Source organism: Chanos chanos, chromosome 10, assembly GCF_902362185.1.
Source record: "Chanos chanos chromosome 10, fChaCha1.1, whole genome shotgun sequence".
Taxonomy (NCBI): domain Eukaryota; kingdom Metazoa; phylum Chordata; class Actinopteri; order Gonorynchiformes; family Chanidae; genus Chanos; species Chanos chanos.
Window position 1 is genome coordinate 32,321,427 of NC_044504.1, and position 20,825 is coordinate 32,342,251.

At 41.8% G+C, this 20,825-nt stretch overlaps 1 protein-coding gene and 1 non-coding gene across 2 annotated transcripts in view; both read right to left on the reverse strand.

Moving 5' to 3' along the window:
• enox1 (ecto-NOX disulfide-thiol exchanger 1) overlaps nt 1–20,825 on the reverse strand; it is a 47,819-nt gene that overhangs the window by 13,161 nt on the left and 13,833 nt on the right. The window contains exons 2-6 of the mRNA XM_030786471.1: nt 7,362–7,481; nt 6,712–6,849; nt 2,888–3,055; nt 1,959–2,165; nt 1,343–1,576 (exon numbers count right to left, since the gene is read on the reverse strand). Of these exons, the coding sequence (XP_030642331.1) occupies nt 1,343–1,576; nt 1,959–2,165; nt 2,888–3,055; nt 6,712–6,849; nt 7,362–7,371 (757 nt within the window). The 5' untranslated portion in view covers nt 7,372–7,481. The remainder of the gene's footprint in view (nt 1–1,342; nt 1,577–1,958; nt 2,166–2,887; nt 3,056–6,711; nt 6,850–7,361; nt 7,482–20,825) is intronic.
• On the reverse strand, nt 18,652–18,724 carry trnak-cuu (transfer RNA lysine (anticodon CUU)). The gene has a single exon. It is a non-coding gene; the product is annotated as a tRNA-Lys (tRNA).

Genomic DNA, 20,825 nt, shown 5'->3' on the forward strand with positions numbered 1-20,825 from the left:
AGAAAGAAAGAAAGAAAGAAAGAAAGAAAGAAAAAATCATGTGAAGCTTGTAAAAATCTCAGCCGAGACCATCAAGGCATGGGCTTCAGATCAATAGCAAATTATACGACGTAATTCTTTTTTTGTGCTTTCATACTTAATAATAGAACCATCTCTGACAGGTGTTCTTGTGAATTTGAAATTATTTTCAGGAAAATCATTGATCCTAAAAGTCAAGCTGCTTGTGGCTGGGAAATACTGCCTTGTAAAAACAGGGCTCGTGCTAATCTAAAATTTGAATTCAGTCATCAAAATGAAATAACTATGCGGGAAATTAAAATCATTTCTGACATGAACAATTATCTGTAACAACTTAAATAGCAGGAGTTCGGTAATTTGGTGTGTAGAACAAAATGTCTGTAGAGCATTAGCTGACCAAAAAATGAAGTGTAAAGCAACATTGTCCAGGCCCATTTTCCCCCCGCTATACCACTGAGATCTCTAGAGAGCACAGAGCCATATAAAATCTCAAATTCCTGAGGATGGACATGTTATGATGTGTTACAGTTAATGGTGAAGTTAACCGCATATATCCAACCGGGTAAAAAACAACAGGGCAATCTCTAAATCAGCAGCAGCTGGTCAGGCGAACGCTGTTTCATTCAGACGAAGAGAACGCCATCCACTCAATCCTGGAAGGGACTCTTCCCCCTTCAAGCAAGGTCTAAACAGTCCACTCATCACCACAAGCCACTGCTGGCCACATGGTTAGATCTATCTGACTGCATAAACACACCATTTCTGTGAGGTAAACAGCAGCTGGGGGGAAGTTTGGATGGCAGCTACACGGAGACCAGCTATGAGAGTCACAGCTGGGCTCTTATCCACTCTCGTCTGTCACATAATCAGATACCTGTCAGCCATGGCTGGGAGATGTCAAGTAAACATCAAACCTGCAGCTGTTGGGCAAAGCAGCACAGCTTAAATATTTTACAACACCTCTGAATAACCGTTGGCTTGGGCCTTTAGCCTCTGGCTTACTGAGGAAAAGGGCAGTAACTGTTCACAGAGTGAAACTGAGAAAAAACGACTTTATAATGTTGTTATTGTCCACGCAAATGAATACTTGGTGGATCACTTGGAAACTTTGTGGGCTGTTGCCTGGTGATGAAATACAGCAGTTTTTCTCAGGCCTGTTTTCCAGTTAACATTAACACAACCTGCTGAATTTTCTCCCAAAATCAACACATGATTCTCGTTTTGACCAAATGAGCAATCACAGCCCGTTTCCCTCAGTGAGACTTTAATGATGACAGACAGCGTGGTTTCAGCGCATGACAGCATTCTCGGAGGAACTACATACCCTTCAGTCTCTCAGCCAATAGGCTTGCCTCATGCTCAGAGTAGTGCATTATGGGAGGAGGTGAGGGAGGTCTCAGGCGATCCTCCTGGACTTTACGCCTATGCCGTTCCTCTCTCGCCAGTAACCTTTGCTTGCACTCCCACTCGTACAAGTCGTCCCGCGCTTGAGCAAAGTCCACGTGTATGCGACCTGAGTCTTTTTTGTCTGTGCTGGAGCCAATGCGCATTCGGTAGCCTGAGGAACATAAAACAGTGCTCTTAGACATGCATCTTTGTATATACACTCACACAAGCACTACTTGCTCTGGTATAAATAATGAAAAAGAGAGAAACATAATTCATAAATATTTGTCTCTTTATTGTAAATAAATACATTTTTTTTTTACTGAAACATTAGAACATCATTTGTTTGTTCAAACACACTCTTAAAATCTACTGGTGCCTGAGGGCTATTTTTTTTTACTACGGGGTGAATTATTTGTACTCAGAGGATAAATGGGAGTCGGGGAAATGCTCTCTCTCTTTTTTTTTTCTTTTTACTTTAATTTATCTTTTAATGATAAAATATTGTTTTTCAGAGTTAAGCATCTTTGAGTAAATCCAATAATAAGACACACCAGACAGATAAATGGCTTTGTCCACCATGAACTCTTCACTGAAGCGGATATGGCAGAAGTTTTTCTTGCTCTTTCGTATGGCGACAATTTCCCCGCACTGGTCAAACACCTCGCGGATTATCTCCTCGCTTGCGTTTTCTGGAAGCCCACCAACGAAGACGGTCTTACAGCCTGGTGGCCTCTCTCTGGTCGAAGGAGGGGGCAAGTCTAAAGAAATTCATGCAGGGAATTTCAATCTCTCATTTGATGAAAAAATTACATCAATTAGACACAGAGCTGACAAGAACAAAATTTATACTGAACGGAGTACAGAACAGTCACTTCATATTTAATGACCCATCTCTGTCTCATTTTCTGCCTCAGATGCTGTAATATGCATAGACTGGTGGTCAGAGAGATTACTGTGACCTAATATTGCATGACAGGATTGGGCTGCATAGTTTGTATCCATCTCAATCTGAATTCAATGATTCCTTGAGCAATTGTAGCCCACATCTCCGTTGTCAGTATCGTCATGGTTATTTTAAAAGTCTCTCTGAATGGAAACCAGAACATAAGGTGTATGTGCAATTTTTTTTTTTTAAGCCTAACAAAATGCAGAATGTTTAACAAAAGGGCCTTGGCGGTGAATGCATTTTCAATGCGCCTTCAAAAACCAATTAAATGTGAAATTGGAGAGTCACAACAATGTATACAGCACAATGACTTATTGAAAGGGAGCTTGCAGTACAGTGAACTATTTCTCATGAATAATGATTGGACACATGAGCGCTCACCATCCATTGATTAGATTTGTTAATGTCGGCATAACTAATGGACACGCATGGTTATTATGTAAATAGGCGCAATTTTAGCTCTCGGTGAATGAAATATAATGCAGTATATAAAGTTAGAGCAGAAACCAGCGGGAGATGAAGAGAGTCTCTTACTAGGGTTCTGAGGAAACAGTGTGCAGCTCTTGCAGTGGATGATCTCTTTGATCACAGGAAGTTCAGGGGGTACAGGTGGGGGAGGCACTAAACTGATGCCTGCCATCATGGGGTTGATGGGGGTGATAATCCCCAGGTTGGGGTCAAAGCCTTGAATGCAGATGGAATCTGAGGAAGACAAACAGAGCAGAGCAGAGAGAGGGAGAGAGAGAGAGAGAGAGCGTGTTATAGCCATTGATTAGTGGTTGAACTTTTGAACCTCAAAGGAGCTAGCGCAATCTGTCAGTCAAGCTGTCCAAAGACATCACAGAGAGTGAAATCTAAAGCTGTGCAGTGTTCTGGACACCAAGAAATTTATAACCAAGGAAATCCACCAAAGATTAGTGCCATCTTCATTGCACTTTCATTACAGTAAGCCACACAAGATCTAAAATTGAAAAACCAAGGATTTACCAAGATGTAAACAGCCCTAAAAAAAAAAGAGAGAGAGAGATGAAATACACACTGGAATGTGTGGTGAAAGTGCTTTAATGCATATATGGACATCATGTATACCTTACATATAGAAACACTATAAACAACAAAGACTGCACTGTACACCATAATGGGGTCATGATGCTTATGCTGTGCAGTACTGCTCTCTGTGTTAAATCATCTATCTCCACCATCATTAAAACTTCGTAATGGAGTTTGATTCTCTGTGATAGATGCATCTGCCATTTGTGATATGAACATATGAAAGTTGGAAATACAGAGATTTTCCAAAAAAAAAAAAAAAAATCCTGAGATCTCTTATCTTTTTCCTTGACACGTAAACAGAATTTCACTGAAAATAGTGCACACAGAAAAACGGTTTATCTCCTGGAGACCCTGCAGGAAACCTAACAGAACTTGGTTGGAACCTGTAATATCAAAATAAATAAAAAAAAAATCCAGAATGCTGACCAAGCAGTCTTTACACAGTGAACTCTAATGCATTGTTAGCCAGATGAAGCTGAAGTGGTATGGAATCTCATTCTGCTTGGAGAAAAAAAAATGGAGATTAACCTCAATAAATTTCTGCTGTGGCAGTCATGTGCAATGCGAGCTTCAGCAGGGCCATGCAAAACTCATCAAAATGTAAATTGTAATGACTCTAGCAGGTAAATTACACATGGAGACACTTCACATTTATCATTTCTTAATGTTGTTTTTCCTTCCTCTGAGAACGGTTGGGCTCCTGCTCATTTCTTTGGCTCAAAAATTCACTTCTTTCTGCCAAAGAGAGAGAGAGAGAGAGAGAGAGAGAGAGAGAGAGAGAGAGAGAGAGAGAGAGCAAAAGAGGAATAGTTCAAGGTTTTATTTGTCATTAGCAGTTTTTTTCCTCTCTCCACAGAAATGAGATCCACCAAAATCCTGTGGTCTCCAAGTGCTTCAGCTCCAACACTCAGGAAACAGCTGCCTGTGATTAGCACGGAGATCTAAAGCTTCAAAAATGCCATTAAGTATACATGCATAACACTAACCCACTTTTACCTGGGCGGCTATCCCAAATGTATAATCTATGAGGAAATCTGTCTCATCCACGTTTTGGACCTGAAAGACTGGCTGTCCTTCCTCATGACACATTCATGAGGTTTCATTATATCCAGATAAGTAAAAAAGTGACATTGTGCAATCTACATTTCAACACCAAAAACTAATCCAACCCTGTCACCCACTTTAGCTAGAAATGAGAAGCTGCTATACATGCCCTCCATTTGCCTCCCCTCTGCAGATTCACATGAAATAGATCCGGCTCCAACAAGAGTGCTGTATCTATAGTTCTCATGCTCTTAATGACTATTTTCAACTTGTCTGGTTTAACAACAAAAGACATTATTATATTTTTCATCCCAGTTGGTAGCCTACTCAGCAATGGTTAACTCTCTGAGATCTGATCCAACGTAGAGCGGGGTTTATAATATGAGCGAATTATTCTTGAGGCGACAGAAAAGAGAATTTAAAATAAAACAAAACGACCGTAATAACATCAGAGGGTATAAATAAAACCTCTTTACATTTTTCCTGTTAAACAAGGCAGTCATCCCAGTCATCAGTTTCCACAGACATCGCTCTCGGTCTAGACTATACCATCGACTGTACTGTGAGAGATGTCATCATGTCAAAACATAATGGTGACTAAATAGGTCACATAGAAAGTGCTCCACTGTTCCTAGTAGAGAGTGATTGTTTTTTCAAGGAACTTAGAGCCTTCCCGAGTCTTGTGTAAATCCAGGCATTCAGTGAATCAGAGCTTACAACAATTCCGACTCAGAATCTCCCCCTGTGTTCATTTAATAACCTTCACAATACAGCTTTAACAATAGCAACGCCAACTGTGGGAAAATCCTCTATATTTGGAGTCAAATCATTCTGGCACTTTACAAATCCTGCAGGATGAATGCAGACTTTAAAATAATTTAACAAAGCAAATCTTAATATGGAGTGGTGGCGGTGGTAGAGGAGGTGGTGGTGGTTGGGGGAGGGGGTGGAGGTGGTCGGCGGAGGGGGTGGAGGTGGTCGGGGGAGGGGGTTAGGTGGGAGGGGTGGGGTTGGTGGAAGGATTTTAAAATGTTGAAGGAAATCGATGAAATTGTGTGAGAAGGGCTGTCGGGAAATAAGTATGTGCAGATGCATCTGTTAAGCTGGCAGTCATTTTAAAAGCGTTAATCTTGAAGAATACTGTGGAAAGATCAAAACAAAAGCTTTTGTGATCATTACCGTGAGTATTCCACAAAAACATAAAAAAAAAACAAGAACGTGTATTTAGGGAAAAAACGCTTACGAGTCAAAAAAAAAACCCAAAAACCTTTTGCTGAATGCCTACGGTGTTTCTTTTCACTTCACTGTATTAACAAGGGCTCCAGGCAAGACACTGAGGATAATCGTTTTAATATTCAGCGCTCAATGATTCCTCAAATCACTCAAGAACAAAAAAAACTTACAATTCAAATGATGTGAGTCAACTCACTTGCAACAGTACCATAAATATGCATGATCTAAAAATCTATTCATGCAATTTATTCTGATCTTAATTTTCCTCAATCCACCATCACTCTCCGCATCAGGATGGTAATTCCATTAGAATGCAAACTCAGTGAAGACTCCATTTGCACTGAATAGTGACAATACTGCTTTCACAGCACAAAAGATACATTCAAACAGAAACTGTATATTGTACGAGTTCCTACCACTCATTTCCTGATCCCTACTGACCTTCACTTCATAAACAATAATAATCCACTCAGATGGATAGAAATAATCAGACAAGAGACAATACAATTTGATTTCACAGAGAAGGCTATCATTACTGTTGATTACAGTGACTGATGAAAGCTAGTCAGGCCATGATTCCACATTGTTTGTTAAATAGTTTCAGACAAAGAAATAACTATAGACAAAGGGCTAACTATTACAGTGTGCTGTGACAATATTGCTCGCTATTGGTTGAAATATAAAATTCTGAAGGATCCCTTCAGAATTTTGGGAAGACAATCAAAGGGAGTCTTCAGCACTCTGAAAGACCTCTGTGTCTCGCAGCTTGAACAATCCGACATTTTAGAGCAATAATAATACTCACCAGACTGGAACATGGTTTAAAATAAAAGCCCCCTGTATAACATTGCTTGTAAAGGTCACAGATTTGGCTTGGCCTGCTCGTGTTTGTCTGCACTGCTTACCAGAGGGGAGCATTTGAGAACCCCCTCTTTAAGCTCACATTACTCCACCTGCCTCCCTGGAGGAGTAAAGTGTACAGCAGAGCATGGGTTTGACACATGGATTCTAGGGAGGTGTAAGCTTACCTGACACCAACTGCTGTCCGGTTAACCCCATGGGAACGATACCCAGATTATTCATGGCGGTGGCCCAGGCACTGTGGTCAGCCACTGGCACATTCAGGTGGCCCTGCTCCGTTCCTAAGCTCCCAATACCATCTGCTGCTATAGGAGAACACAGAGATCAGAGATTAAACACTGGCAATATGCAGAAGGCCACAGACCCAACACAGATCCCTTGCATTCACTCCACTAGAGAAATGAAGAAGCTATAGTCAAAGTATGTAGAGAAGCAGGCTAGGGTAAAAATTTCCCTCATCTAAATATCACGCCGGTCCTGAACATCATTTTATTTTCCTTATCTTAACTATCATTTCGTGACCAAAGCCACTGCACTTTCTCTCTTGCAGTCACAGAGCTTGGTGGTGTTCAAGTCAAATTTAATTGAGAGAATTTCACCCTGTGTTCTAACCAAAGAACATGAAACAGAGCCCTCGTTAGATATTCCACCCACTTCAAAGTGAAAGGCTTAAGAGATGTGAGAGGCTTGGACTAATGAGGCTTATAAATAATCAAATATTTCAGTCCATTCTCTGTGTGCAGTACACGTGCTTGACTCATGGTGTAACTGGTCGGATGAATGGTGCCGGTGGGTAGTATTGGTAATGGATAGTTACCACTGGCCATGGCAGGTCTGCTGTGTTTCTCTGTCTTTGTGCCAGAGATCCAACTCTCACAGGACAGCTGGCCGCACAGACGACGTGGAGTTAAGGCACCATCACCAAACTCATTGAAATCTGTAACATAGACACATTCCCCAGGGGCTGATTAGTATTACTGTACATTACAACACTGCAATATGAACATACCTATGCTGTTCACATTCTTTTTGTAAAACAAGATAAGACGGAGTATTTTGAGCATAAATAGGGTTTAATTCCTCAAAACCCGAGCGAGAAGAAACAACTGCTCCTCTAATTTTTTTTTTTTTTGCAGAAAACAGTCAGTTGAACAAAAGAGCTGCTTAGTGCTTGAGCTAAACAGAACAAAGCATGAATGTACTGCAGGGTGAACACAGTGCAGAGAATCTCAAACGCTGTTTAAAAAAAATACCGAGTAAAAAAGGAAACGCTTAGATGAAAACCATTCCATACAGAGGAGATATAATGACATGACCGTGACGTCGTCAAGACTACCTCATGTTCACAATGTGCTGCTGAGCACTGTAGTTATACAAGAGCACGAATTTTTACATTTTGATATTGATGTTAGTTATTAAATGGCAGGAAGCCTTCAAGGACATCAGACTCTTCAAATGCATTTTGATACAGGCCGTCAGTGACTTCTAACTAAAATGACTTACAGCTGACCTGTCAGAATCCGCCGTCACACCGTCACGCTGTGACCAATCAAATGTCTCACGGGAGCGTGTGTATGCGCGCGAGGGTGAGGAGTGCGGATTGACCCCTCCCTGCCCCCCCCTTCTTCCTTCCCCACATCTGTTCCTTCCAGACTATCCACATGCCCTCTTGTCTTTCTTTCTCCAACATTCCACTCCCGTACCGTGGTTCCATCAACATGCATTATATCATGCAGGAAATCGATGTCTCGGAGAGAGGGGCCATTAAGCATTTTAAAATGGAGGGAAGTGATGGATCCCTAACACACAGAGTGCACTGTGCTCTGGTCTTCAGCAGCCCAACTGTCATCAGTATGCTGAATGTGTTTCTCATTGGCAAGCCTGGTGCCACACTGGACTAATGATCATTATTCAGATCTGACACACGCAAATCAGCTCAGGACTGGGATGCGATTTTCTTTTAATTGAAACACAATCACATCAGTGGTTTCTCATTTAGGGTTGAGTGTGTTGGGATGCATTCATTTAAGTAAGAAAAATCTTTTTTTTTTCTTTTTGACAATTATTTGACACTTATTTAAAAATGCCCAATCCAGAAGATAAAAGATTTAAAGAATTTTGGCACACATTCCATTGATTTTACAAAAGCAGATTAGAATCTTGGAGGTACTATATCCACACACATTAATTTTGTCCAACTAGACAGTAGTGAAAATACAGCCTGCTGTTTAAATGGAATATTTTTCAAGACATAATTCAACACAATCACCAAAACAAACCACCACGTGAAGTGTTTGCACTGACATGTTTATCTGTACATAAAATTATGCAGCCTACAGCATCTAAATGAGGCACAACATCCATAAGCACCTAGAAATAGTAAAAGCCCCTATTTTTCATATGACTCTCTCAAAGGTAATGTGTGTGTGTGCTGACGTGTGTGTGTGTGTGTGTGTAGCCTACATGACGACAATAAGAACTGAAGCTAACACAGCATTACGCACATGGCTCAGTTGTCATAAAAAAAAAAAAAAAATCTCACACAGTGTCCCCAGCACCAGTGCATCATGGGACAGCTTAGTCTCCTGACTGGCTTCATGTCACTTTAGTGTCATTCACTCCCTCTGTCACATTTTACCTCCCTGTCCAGTCACACGCTGCACCCCTGTCAAGCATCTTGACTCGTTTTCACATGCCATGAAATATTCACCCCACAACCCGTGTACCCTTCATTATTCATGAGTTCACTTCACTTGACATTTCTAAATGATTAAAGGGGTCCCCCTCCTCCAATATATGAGAGGGCCACTTCAAATTTGGCAACCCAACGTGTGGAAAAACAGGGGTATGGAGAGAGTGGTAAAATATGATCTGCACATGTGGAAATCTACATTAATTCCAAATGTTCTCCATCATGCGGATACTGAAATAAAATAAAAAGAGAGAGAAAAAAAATCCCAGATAAATCAAAATGATCGATATGAAGCTATTTTTTGATCAGCGTCCGTTTTTCTTTCTCAAAAGTTTCCTTTTCAGCTTAGAGGCCTGAATATTTGCGATGTTTTCTCAGAGATTCTTAAGGGGCACGTGGGTTAAAACATATTTGTAATTTTGACACATGGCAGAAAGAAAACAGAATTATCATTCATGTGATGAAGGACGACCTATCAAATGATCATTTTTGGAGAATTCCTTTAATTCTCCACTTCCCTTTGCCATCTCGGTCCCTCCCTGCTGTCCCACGGCTCTGAGAAATGTTGCTACCCTAATTAGTTCATTTAATCTAATGCTAGAGCACAGTGGTCTCTAAATTAACCAGCATTATCCTTTTCTGTAATCTGAAACAGATTAAACGTTTGGTTCCCCACGGATTTCTCTCTCTCTCTTTTTTTCTCTCTCTCTCTCTCTTTTTCTCTTATTCTTACCTGTTCAAATGGTCGCTGTTTCATACGAATGCCACAAATTGAATTTCCTAATGGCAGGAGCTGAAGGGAAAACGTGAACCTATAAATAAAGACGCCTCTCCTGTGTCCTAATTTACTGCGGTCCTATTTTTTTTAACCACTGCTTCTCTGAAACACTGTGGCAGGTGTCTTATTCACTCTCACACTGAAGTAAAGTATAGAGCAGCAGACAATATGTCAATCTTTGGAAGCGACTCTGATGCTTCGCTGCACTGTTGCCAAGCGCAACAAACAGCATTCTCACAGCAAAATCAAACGTATGCACTTTCCATACTGACATTAATTTCATCAGTTCAATATTTCATCATGGTATTGCATGCTGTGGTACCTGAAACCACTTTTACTGAGACAACGCATCTTATGAGGCAGCATAAATACATGCATATGCCATTGTAATGCTTTCATAATGTATTGAAGATGTCACGACAAGCTATTTAAATGCAGAAGCAGAAGGACCATAAAAAAAAGCAGGCTTGGTCAGTTCTGTAATCAGTGAAAAATGTAATTAACTTTAATTGCATTTTCCCCCCTTTTTGTCTTTGAAATGTTTAAAATGGCAGGTTACACCCTCCTCTGAGCATTAAAGTTTATTGAAATAATATTCATGTGTTTAAGAGTCTCCACAAAAAAAGAAAAGGAAAAATAATAGTGCCATGAAAATTGAAGGAAAAAAAAAAAATCTCTGTTGGGCTGCTATAATTTACTTTCCTCACCTCCAGACCCCCCCCCCCCCCCCCCCCCCCCCCTCAAATATGTGGAATTCCTTTATTTGTTCAGTTTCACTGCTCTTAGCTTTCACTTCTCCCACAGTGGTTCTGTATCTGCCTCAACGTTAATTCCGCATTAGCATCATAGACCAGGCAGGTCTGGAGCCTGTGAGTTGAACGGCTGTATGAAAAAGGACTTGCGGGCTGAGGGAAACACTACCCTTCAGTGGAAAAGGGGTCATGACCACAATATCACTCAATGCTTCCAGCAAATTGTTCCTAATAATGCCTTTAGAAAGGCACCATTAAACCCATGTCTCCTCACAGAGAACACACACATATGGTGGAGAGTGAGAATCACGACACCAAGACTCATTTAATACCCAATTCCTATAACTTACGACTAAACGGGACTATTTAGGCTTTTTTTCAAAACCCAAACCAAAGCTTTCATATCCATTACATCATTAAAGTTTACTGGTAGAAATATATTCAAATATTTTACAACCAGCATTTTTTACTCATAGTCTGTCAACTAAGAGTGCTAAGTGTTTCCTTGAGTAAAACAATGGCTAAATATACCATATTGATGGATCAAATACAAAGGAGTCAAATAAAACCAAAATAAATGTGGAAAAAAAAGTCTCATGGAATGATTTCAGTTAAACACTGGCAACAAGCAGTCAAGAGCTTGTACCAATAAATTACCACTTCACTTTGAGGTATCTGTTTGTGACTGCTGCCTCCACGAATCTAGAATAGCTTCCAAACGTGAGAACAAAGGCTGTGAGTTTCTGCACCACCTTCCCCAGAGCAGGGAAGGGAGTGCATCAGTGGCTTAAGGGGAAAAGAGGAACTGTGAAGTGTGCTCAATATTCAGTAGCTAGCACAGAAGCCAGCTGACTGGAAACAACACTCAGTGCTCGCATTCATAAACATGCCTGCAACACAGTGAACACAGACCACAAAACAGCCACATCAAGCAAATGCACCATTAAATAACAATGTAGACATACTGACGAATGGGCATCTGGGCATCAGAAGAGGACCGATGTACATTTTGTAACAGAAGAATGACTGCGAGCAGCCTAGCAGTAAGTAGAAAGGCAGAAAAGCCGACTGCTTTTTGAGTTCTGCTCCTAAAGCATTCTCATCTCTGCTTTTCTACAATAAATAAATAAATAAATAAATAATATTAAAAAAATTTTTCATATACCTTTGCATTATTCTAATCCCATTACCGGGCTGAATAAGCTCTGACAATCCTTCACAATAGATTAAAATAATGTTATTAAAGCTGAAGTAGCCATGGTATTATCTGAGAACCACTGAAGCAGCTCTCTCACTCTCTCTCTCTCTATGATCCCTTTGCTCTGTTTGGCCGTATTGGGGCTGAGTGCTCATTGAGATGGGAGGAGATGGAGAGCCAATGGGACAGCAGATCAGGTAAAGAGCTCTTTAGGACATATGAAACTCTCAGGAGACTCAGCCCATGCCAGCTCTGCGGTGTGAGGTCCAAAGATGGAATTGGATATGTTGATTTAGCCTTTTTTTTTTTTTTTACCACTACAGAAAAAGCAAATGTGAACTGAACGCGTATGGAGGTAGCTAGCCAAAGATAACACGGTTTATTGTTTTTTTATGTGTACACAATGCAGTTGAATCCATGAGAATAGCTGAATGCATAGCATAGCTTCTTCTGTCCTATATTCACTCAACATACAATGTATTTGTATGATGTTTTTTTATGAGGAGTTACAATGAATGAAAAAACAACTGCAGGACATGAAATTCCAAGACTTGGCACAGATACATCTTTCACCGTAACATTATGCTTAGAGACAGTGCAGTCTGAGCCTTACGCAGCTCAGGGACAGCTTGTCACCTTCCCAACTGTCACTGCAAATAACACCCAGAACAAGGCTGCCTAGAGCAGTCTGAAGACAGCCACGGTCCAGTCAGAGGAGACCTCGCTGCTATACCTCTCCTCCAAGAGAGACATAGATGTCATAAACCGCATGCAGATGTTGACTCTTCCAGGCAAGTGGAAAAATAACATCTCTGCCCGCGTGTGAATGCGTACTTAAGTCACGAAGGAAAGTCCTTTCCCTTATCTCTCTCTCTCTCTCTCTTTCTTTCTTTCTATCTCCTGCTCTCCCTAGACAGATCACACTGAGAACACGGAAAACAAAACAGTCTGAGACTGACAGTGAGGTCAAACGGCCCTCATGTTAAAATGTGGTCTGAAGCTGTTTCTCCATTTTTTCCCCTTTTTTTTTTTTTTTTGGATGTGGGCACAAAACAGAAAGGCATAACTGGCAGTTGATCCAGAAAACAAACAGGAGCCAAACACCTTGATGTCCACAGACCTCACAGATCATCCAAACCGTCTCGCTCATCCAATTCACCGTCACTGTTGCTTCCATGCCTTGGGCAGTCACTGGCACTCACCTTCCGCCATGTCCCTGGATTTCAACAGCTCATTTACGTCTCTGTTGCCCTTGTGAGCCAGAGAGAATGAAAGGACGATCAAGCTGAATGTGGCCATGCTGCCGTTAAATTGTGTTCAGTTTGCTACGTGTAGATACGAACTCTATCGTTTCCATGGCTCCCTTTCTTCATCTCAACAAACAGGATTCAAAGTACTTGTGACATGCAGGGACAGTGCACATGCATATCGCTGTCATAAGGACCTTCCACGAGAGGATGAGAGCCATTAGCTTGCTTACTGCGCTGGGATATGAGTCTAATTAGTATGCATATCCTCGCCTGTACACTTGGAATAAGGGAGCCTATGGACAGACAGCCTGCCTCCGTCAGAACAAAACTCCTCTCAAACCTTAATGAAGACAAATATGAGTGATTGTGTCTGGGGACGCTAGGCACAAAGCCGCATGCCAACAGACGGTATCTCTTCTCATTCTGCTCTTCTCCACCACCACCCCCCACCCCCTCCTCCCCCCTTGCTCTCAGCCTTCAGAAGACAGTCCCTATTCCCCTGTAGATATCATTTCTCTCTCTCCCTCCCTCTCATTGTCTCTAAGGTTCCCTTTGACTCTGTCTGGGCTGGAAGCATATATCTTCAATCTCCAAGGAAACGGACAGCACAGAACATATGATACCGAAGTCCAGCTGTGAACCAAAATAAATTGGTTGAATGAATCTTGTTGAATGAATCTGTAGGGCTGTAAGTCACATAAATTCACCGACACGCATTTTGGGAGAGGCACACATATCTCAAAGAAACTCACTCCGTTTCTGTCCCATGTCGGGCAGGCTTGATCCGTTACTCTGAAGTTGGGTATAATAAGGGAAATGAACTGTCATTCAAGGGAGATGTTGTTCGCGTCTCTTCCCGTGCAAGCTCTCGGGCATATAGCCTGGCTGGCACTTCACAGTAAATTGTATGTGACTGAACGTTATTTATTTTATTGTAACAGTCCCTCTCTTTATTCAGCATCTCCCGCTTCACACAACGCCAGCCGCACACTGGTATTCATTTTATGTAAGAGGAACACTCCGTCACCATTAAACCGAGAGGATATTTCGTCTGCCAGCATCTGTGTACGAGAAGCTTTCCTTTTGTGACATGCTAAGCACGCGAGGTTTCCGCTTATGCTTAAAAAGCTATCTATTGTTACTGGGTTGCATTTCTGTAAGCATCGTAATCCACGCCATTTACAGACATAATCTATTCTTTGGTTATATGGCGGACATAAAGTTACACGTACAAATTTGAAACATTTGACAGTGGTCCATGTTGTTCAAATGCTTCAAAAAGAAAGGGTGAGGAAGAATTGACCTCTGACTGAGCGACCTTGCAATATAAAGTTGCAGAGAGTGTAATTCTGATCTGATCTCAAATGGGGGCGTGAGAGCCACTGACCCTTTTCTCCCTGCATGTTATTAATAGATTTCAGTCTTAGGAGGGTTCACACTACACGTTGTGTATCCAAATCCAAAGCAACATCTGGTTATCATAAAGATAAATGACCACCTCTATCCTTTCCTTAGTCCTTCACCTCAACCCAGTTTTCTCCATCAGTGGCCACTCTGAGCATTTGCCATTGCTGTAGTGAGCGTCAGAGAGTGGGAGGAGCAAATGCAGTTAAAGTGTGTGTGTGCATTTTCTTGTGGTGTTACATAGGCTAAATTGTCCCTATAGCTCTATATTTTAAACATATCTGTTTATCTGCCGACATGGGAAAAAAATATTAAGGATATGGCTGTTCTTGTTAAGACAAAAAGCAGTAAAATATATGTTTGGTTATGTTTAGGGTTAAGGTTAACTTATTAATCTTTCGTTTCAGTAAAACCGAATGAATGTGAATCAATTCCCCACTTGAATACGAATACAAATGTATGCCTGTGTGTGTATTCGTGTACTTGTGTGAGGCTATTTTTTGTGTGCCTGTGTGTGCGTGTGTGTGTGTGTGTGTGTGTGCGCTGCCTGCAGCATGTGAGAGGGTGATAGCTCTGAGTCACAGTGAAAGTGACCAGATGGCGAGAGTGAACCGGAGCGTTCCTCGAGCCATGACTGCTTCGCATTTCAAACAGCCTCCCTCCCCGTTCTGTTTTCTTCACTCCTCACACGCAGGCAGGCCCAATTAGCATCGTGCTGCATTTCACACACACGGCCCCTAAACCTGAGCTATGAATATTTAGAGATGGAGAGGGGTCCTTAGAGACCAGTCCAAATAGCACAGGATATTATTACTGCCCAAAAAGACACACTGTGCTTATTGTCCTCTTGTAATTAGCTATATCATAACCCGCATACCATCGGAAATTAAATGCAAATGTTAACACATGAGCAGGTTTAAACGAATATATTAATTACTGTTCATGAAATGGACTTTATTTTGTACTCGCAGAACAGAAAAAGAAAAAGAAAACGCACACAGACGGAGTTGCACCTGCAAGTTGAAGAGGATACACTGGGGGATAAAAGAAACGTACAAATGACCATGGTATAATCCTCATAAAGGCATGCGTTCAGAGCCGCAGTGATATCATGACTGGGTGGAATCCTCGGCGGACATGTTAATGGGTCTTGCAGCTGTGCTGACATAACATTTTGCGGAACTGTTGGGATGACAGAGAGTCTGTATCTCGACATCCCCCCCACCCCCCCAACACACACACACACACACACACACACACAAACCCCAACCCCCAGGCCCACAGTTAGAGAGTATATGCACACGTCAGACGCAACATAAACCCCTCTTTACACTGGCCCCGCTCCAGATATCAAGCCAGGCTCTGTTTACCGAGCTCTGCCAGGGCCAATTCCCCCAGGGTTCCAGTGCCATGCAGCAGGAAAGGGGGGTGGTGTGGGGTGGGGGGGGGGGTGGCTAATGAAACCTGCTGTCCCACTCACAGATGCTCCACAGTGCTGTGGTTGTTAAGACCGTTCCCTTTTCCCTCAGAACTCTCCACGGTTCTCCCCAGTGAGAGCCCACCCACCCCCCCCCCCCCCCATCCCACCTCAGCTGCTTCACTGCAAACTCCGCTCAGCCGTCTGAGTCTCATTACCAGCCATTACTCTGGGATGTGAGAAAGGCCAGGGTTGGTTGGAAGCGATATCCCTTGCTGTCAGTCAGTCAGGCTTTGCTCTGCACTGCACATAGCATACTGAAGCAAAGGGGGAAAACTCAGAGGAGCAGCCTTCCCTAAACATTGTGGAAGCTGCCGACCTGACCCCGCTTCTCCATTCTGCTGTATTATTGCTGTGGAGAATTAGTTTTGTAGCCTTCAAGTAAAGCTGCAGTTTCTGGACTCAGGCCAAGCAAACCTCCCATCCTCAAAACCTGGCGCCGGGGTTTTTTTTGCCTAAGGTAATGATGGAGTGCAATCAAATAGTAAAGCGACAGAATGTGAATGAATCATACAGTGATTTACAGAAGAATATCTGTATTTGTCTTGGAAGCTTGTCCAAAAAAAAAAAAGAATACAGTCAAGCTCTTACTAATATAGAAGAAGAAGAAACAGACAAACCTTTCCTACCTTTACGAGCTGGGTAACGCGCATGACAGACTTGTCTGGGAACGTGGTCCATTTGCATGCAGCAGCGCACTCAGACCTTCCACGTGGGATGGAAAAATGTGCATGGCAAAGCGTCACAGAGCTTTGCGAAGTACGAGGGCAAGCATTTGTTGCTGTTCGTCAGCTCCTTTGCAAAGACATTGCCCTCAGAAGCTACCGTAAGGACTTATGAGCTGACAACAGCTGACTGAAAGCAATTCTACTGTTATCTAAACAACATCAATTAGCGACAAATTTTCACTTCAGTTCTTGCTCCTCGAGATCCAAGTATCCTTTTTCTGCGTCATCCATAATCGTTCCAGTGCCTCAGTGTTAAAAAATTGAGTGAACATACTGACCAGTTTCTGCCAAGCAAAAAATTCTATTTAGCAAATTTGTTATTGAGGGAGCCGCAGCGCTAAGGAGCCTGTATATCTCTGCTAAACGGCTTGATTGACAGAGTCACTGAGCTAAGGAAGCTCCGTATGTTCCCTTCCCATCTAATTAGTTTCAAGTTTAAGCATAAATTGGCGAGCCTCAGAATTTTCTTTCAAAGCCCATATGCTAGAGTAGAGGAGAAGTAGTGTTCTGACTGCATTAAGCATGTGTTTACAATAAGATCGACAAAAATGATCCAGATATGGTCCCACCCTCTGTTGACAATGTGCAAACTCAACCCAAACAGTGTGATGAAGAACTGATACTGCAGGCAGAGGACACAGCTAGATTTTCTCTCTCTCTCTTTGTGATCTGGATGGGTTGGAGAGGTTGAGTTCCAATGACTTGATGAGGGACACAGATGTTTTGGCTAGCACTTGCTGCAGCACGTCCCAGGCCGATTTGCAGGCCAAGTTTGTTCAGTCCACTGCCGGAGAAGAGGAACGACCAAATGAAGCAGACGTTAGTGACAGTTATTCTGCAGAGAACTTGGCTTTTCATGTGGATAAAGGTAATAGAACTTTCCACTGTCTGGTTATCATAAGATGGCGTTCTCTCACTCAGCTATAAAAAGAATCTGGATCAACATTCAAAGGTTAAAAACGGAAAAGTCACATGAAATATTCATAGTCTTTCACAGCCTCTCATAGAAATCTGTTCATAAAATAATACCTATGGAGATTTTAATATTTTATACCAAAAGCTCGATTTCAGTACTATTATCAACAAAGCCCAATATTACTGACCTGAACCTAGTTCGGTTAAGTACCAGTCGAAAAGTAAATGGACTAGGGAAAATAATATCAGTTTATTGTTTTTTTAATGTTTTCTTGATATTCACAATTACTTGGTTTGTTAATGAAAGCCATGGATTGTTTGCTTGAACAAAATGTTGACTATAATCAGATAACTTGAGCTACTGCAAAAATATTCCTTCATTCTTCACAATTCTCCACTACCCCACCCTAACACATTACACTAACCACATGAGATATACTCCAAATGATTTCAAATCTAAATAGCACCCCTGCTGACAGCTCTGTTAATCAATCAGACTGCAGGCTCAGATCCTTTCCTGCTGGAGATCAGGTGTGGACTGAGGATCTGCAGATAAAATTTCATGGCACAATAGCAAACTCATGTCCAGCATGGATGAAATCTCTAATAACTGAAGAACATACACTCATCATCCACTTTATTAGAAACACCTACCTTGGACCTACATTCAGTGGCCACTTTATTCACTATTATACCCAACTTAACAGTATAGGTAACTATATAGGTGGGAAATTACAGACTGTTGCCATACACAATTTTTTTCTGTCACCTTGCAGCTCGGTCATCAGTGGCCAGTATTATTTGAGTGGCAGACCACTCTCAACACAGCAGCGACACTGGCAGCGCAGTTTCAAGTTTCATCTTTATTGCCATGATGCCTTGCAGAATATGGAAAAGCATAGAAACTCTTTTTTGCCCAATGTGGGGCTCGAACCCACGACCCTGAGAGTAAGAGTCTCATGCTCTACCGACTGAGCTAGCCAGGCAACCAGTGTAAGGGTGGTGGGCGCCGGTATCATGTCAGTTGGGGTGGTGTCAATGTCGGTGTCACTGCTAGGTTGGGCGTTTGTCTGTCGCCCGAGAAAATCCAGCCAACAGTGGTCTTGTAGTCAGAGCCTGACCATTAAAGAAGGGCTAGAGGATGGCTAACGCAAACTATGCATGGCACCGGATGGGCCATATGGGCCATGGGTGTCTAAAGGTGCACCTTCATGTTACACAAATGTGGTACGTGTTTCTAACAAAGTGGCCAGTGAATGCATTCTTTTAAGCTTCTTGAAAGGATGTAAGTCAGTTAAACAGCGGTGTAGAGCTGTAGCCCTTTTTCTCTGAGACGCAGTGACTGCTGCTGCAACATGAAAGTAAACTATTTCTAGCAGTGATGTACAACGGGACACAATGAAATTTGTTCAATTCAAACATTTGAATGCTAAACCAAACCAATGTTGATTCTATTCATCTGTTCTCCACAGCTGAGATGAGCTAGCAGCGCCTCGCTAGTAGAAAGACCTGCTCTTTGGAGATGTAAATAGACCTAGTGTAGCATAGAGGAGCTTATTCAAAGTGTCGGTAAAAAGCTGTCATCTTATGTACAACCAATTAAAAAAAAAAAAAGAAGAAAAACAGAGAGGGAAAGAGATCTTTTTTTTTTCCCTCTGAACCTTGCACAGTATGTTTTTCCAGAGCACGTTAGTTCTCATCGACAGTGTAGAGTGTTACAGTCCGAGAGTGGTCAGTGGGCATAGACAGCACTATCGATTTAAATTATGCTTAGTTCAAAAGCGAAAAAAGAAATCATCACTTTTTTAACCCGCTATAGGGATGTAACTCACCATGAGATCTTCTCTATTTCGCCTTCCTGACAAAAGTACAAAAAGACGTGCTAGAACGCTGCTGAAAACAAAAAGTGTTCTTACAACACATGAAATCAGTACTAGACACTGGTTTCACAACCACACCAGTAATGTACCACAAGAATGTTAATCACTTCAAGCATTTTGATGTTGAGGAAGACTGATCAGTTGGGAATAAACAAAAAAACCATGGTTGCATCATACAAAATAACGATTCTAAAAGCACACAGTCAGAGCATAAACCATTTCAAATGGCAGTAGCACATAGCTTATCACATTAAAGCCAGTAAGAGACAAACTGCAGGCACTCTGCATGAGCGCACATTTGAAAATGACATGACCTTGTGTCCTCCACTGTTGCTATAAAGTATTAACACAGAAAAGCTTTCTCTTCGACACTGCCAAGGCCTTGAAACAGTAAGCAGGTCAACTGTGCGTGGTATCCTATGAAAGTCATAGAGAGCGTTCTGCTCAAATCTCGGCGTCTCAGCGCGTGTTCAGGGAGGGAAATGCGTAACAGAGGGTCAAGGGCAGATCATGTGTTGCTGAGTTATTCAACCCACGCTAAACAACATTCAAAGTGTACTAGAAAGTTCCTTTTCCGCATCATTTGTCACCCAGTCATAGTGTTACTCAACCTCCTTTTTTTTTTTTTTTTTTGGCAGAGAATTGCTGAATCAAACTTCATAGAAACTCAAACTGAGAAATGAACCCATCTCAAAATGAGATACACTGTATTTTGACCTTCATAAAACTGTGGAAATACAGAGGAACTGACAACGTTGCCTTTTCTTTTGACTGTCACTGAAATTTCAATTTTTGTTGGAGTAGCACAAAAAATGGATGTGGCATGAACCCTTTTCTTTATTGAAGGATGAAGCAGATGTCTGTTTCATTTATTAACAACATCTGTGTATACTTTGCTGTGAATATTGTTCATTTAAGCAAGAAACCGCTTAAGTCTAGTTGGGAAATTCATTTTCCCTATGGAAATGTCTGGATACTGGTTGAAATTAAAATTCCACTTCGGCCAGAATGGGCAATTCAGTGTCTCTGGTGAACGAGAGAGGTAGAGAGAGAGAGAGAGAGAGAGAGAGACAGACAAACAGACAGAGACAGAGAGAGAGAGAGAGACAGACAGAGAGAGAGAGACAGACAGAGAGACAGAGAACAGACTTGACTCCTCTAGAGCTGCACTCATTCATCACAACCAAACCAAAATCACAATAAATCT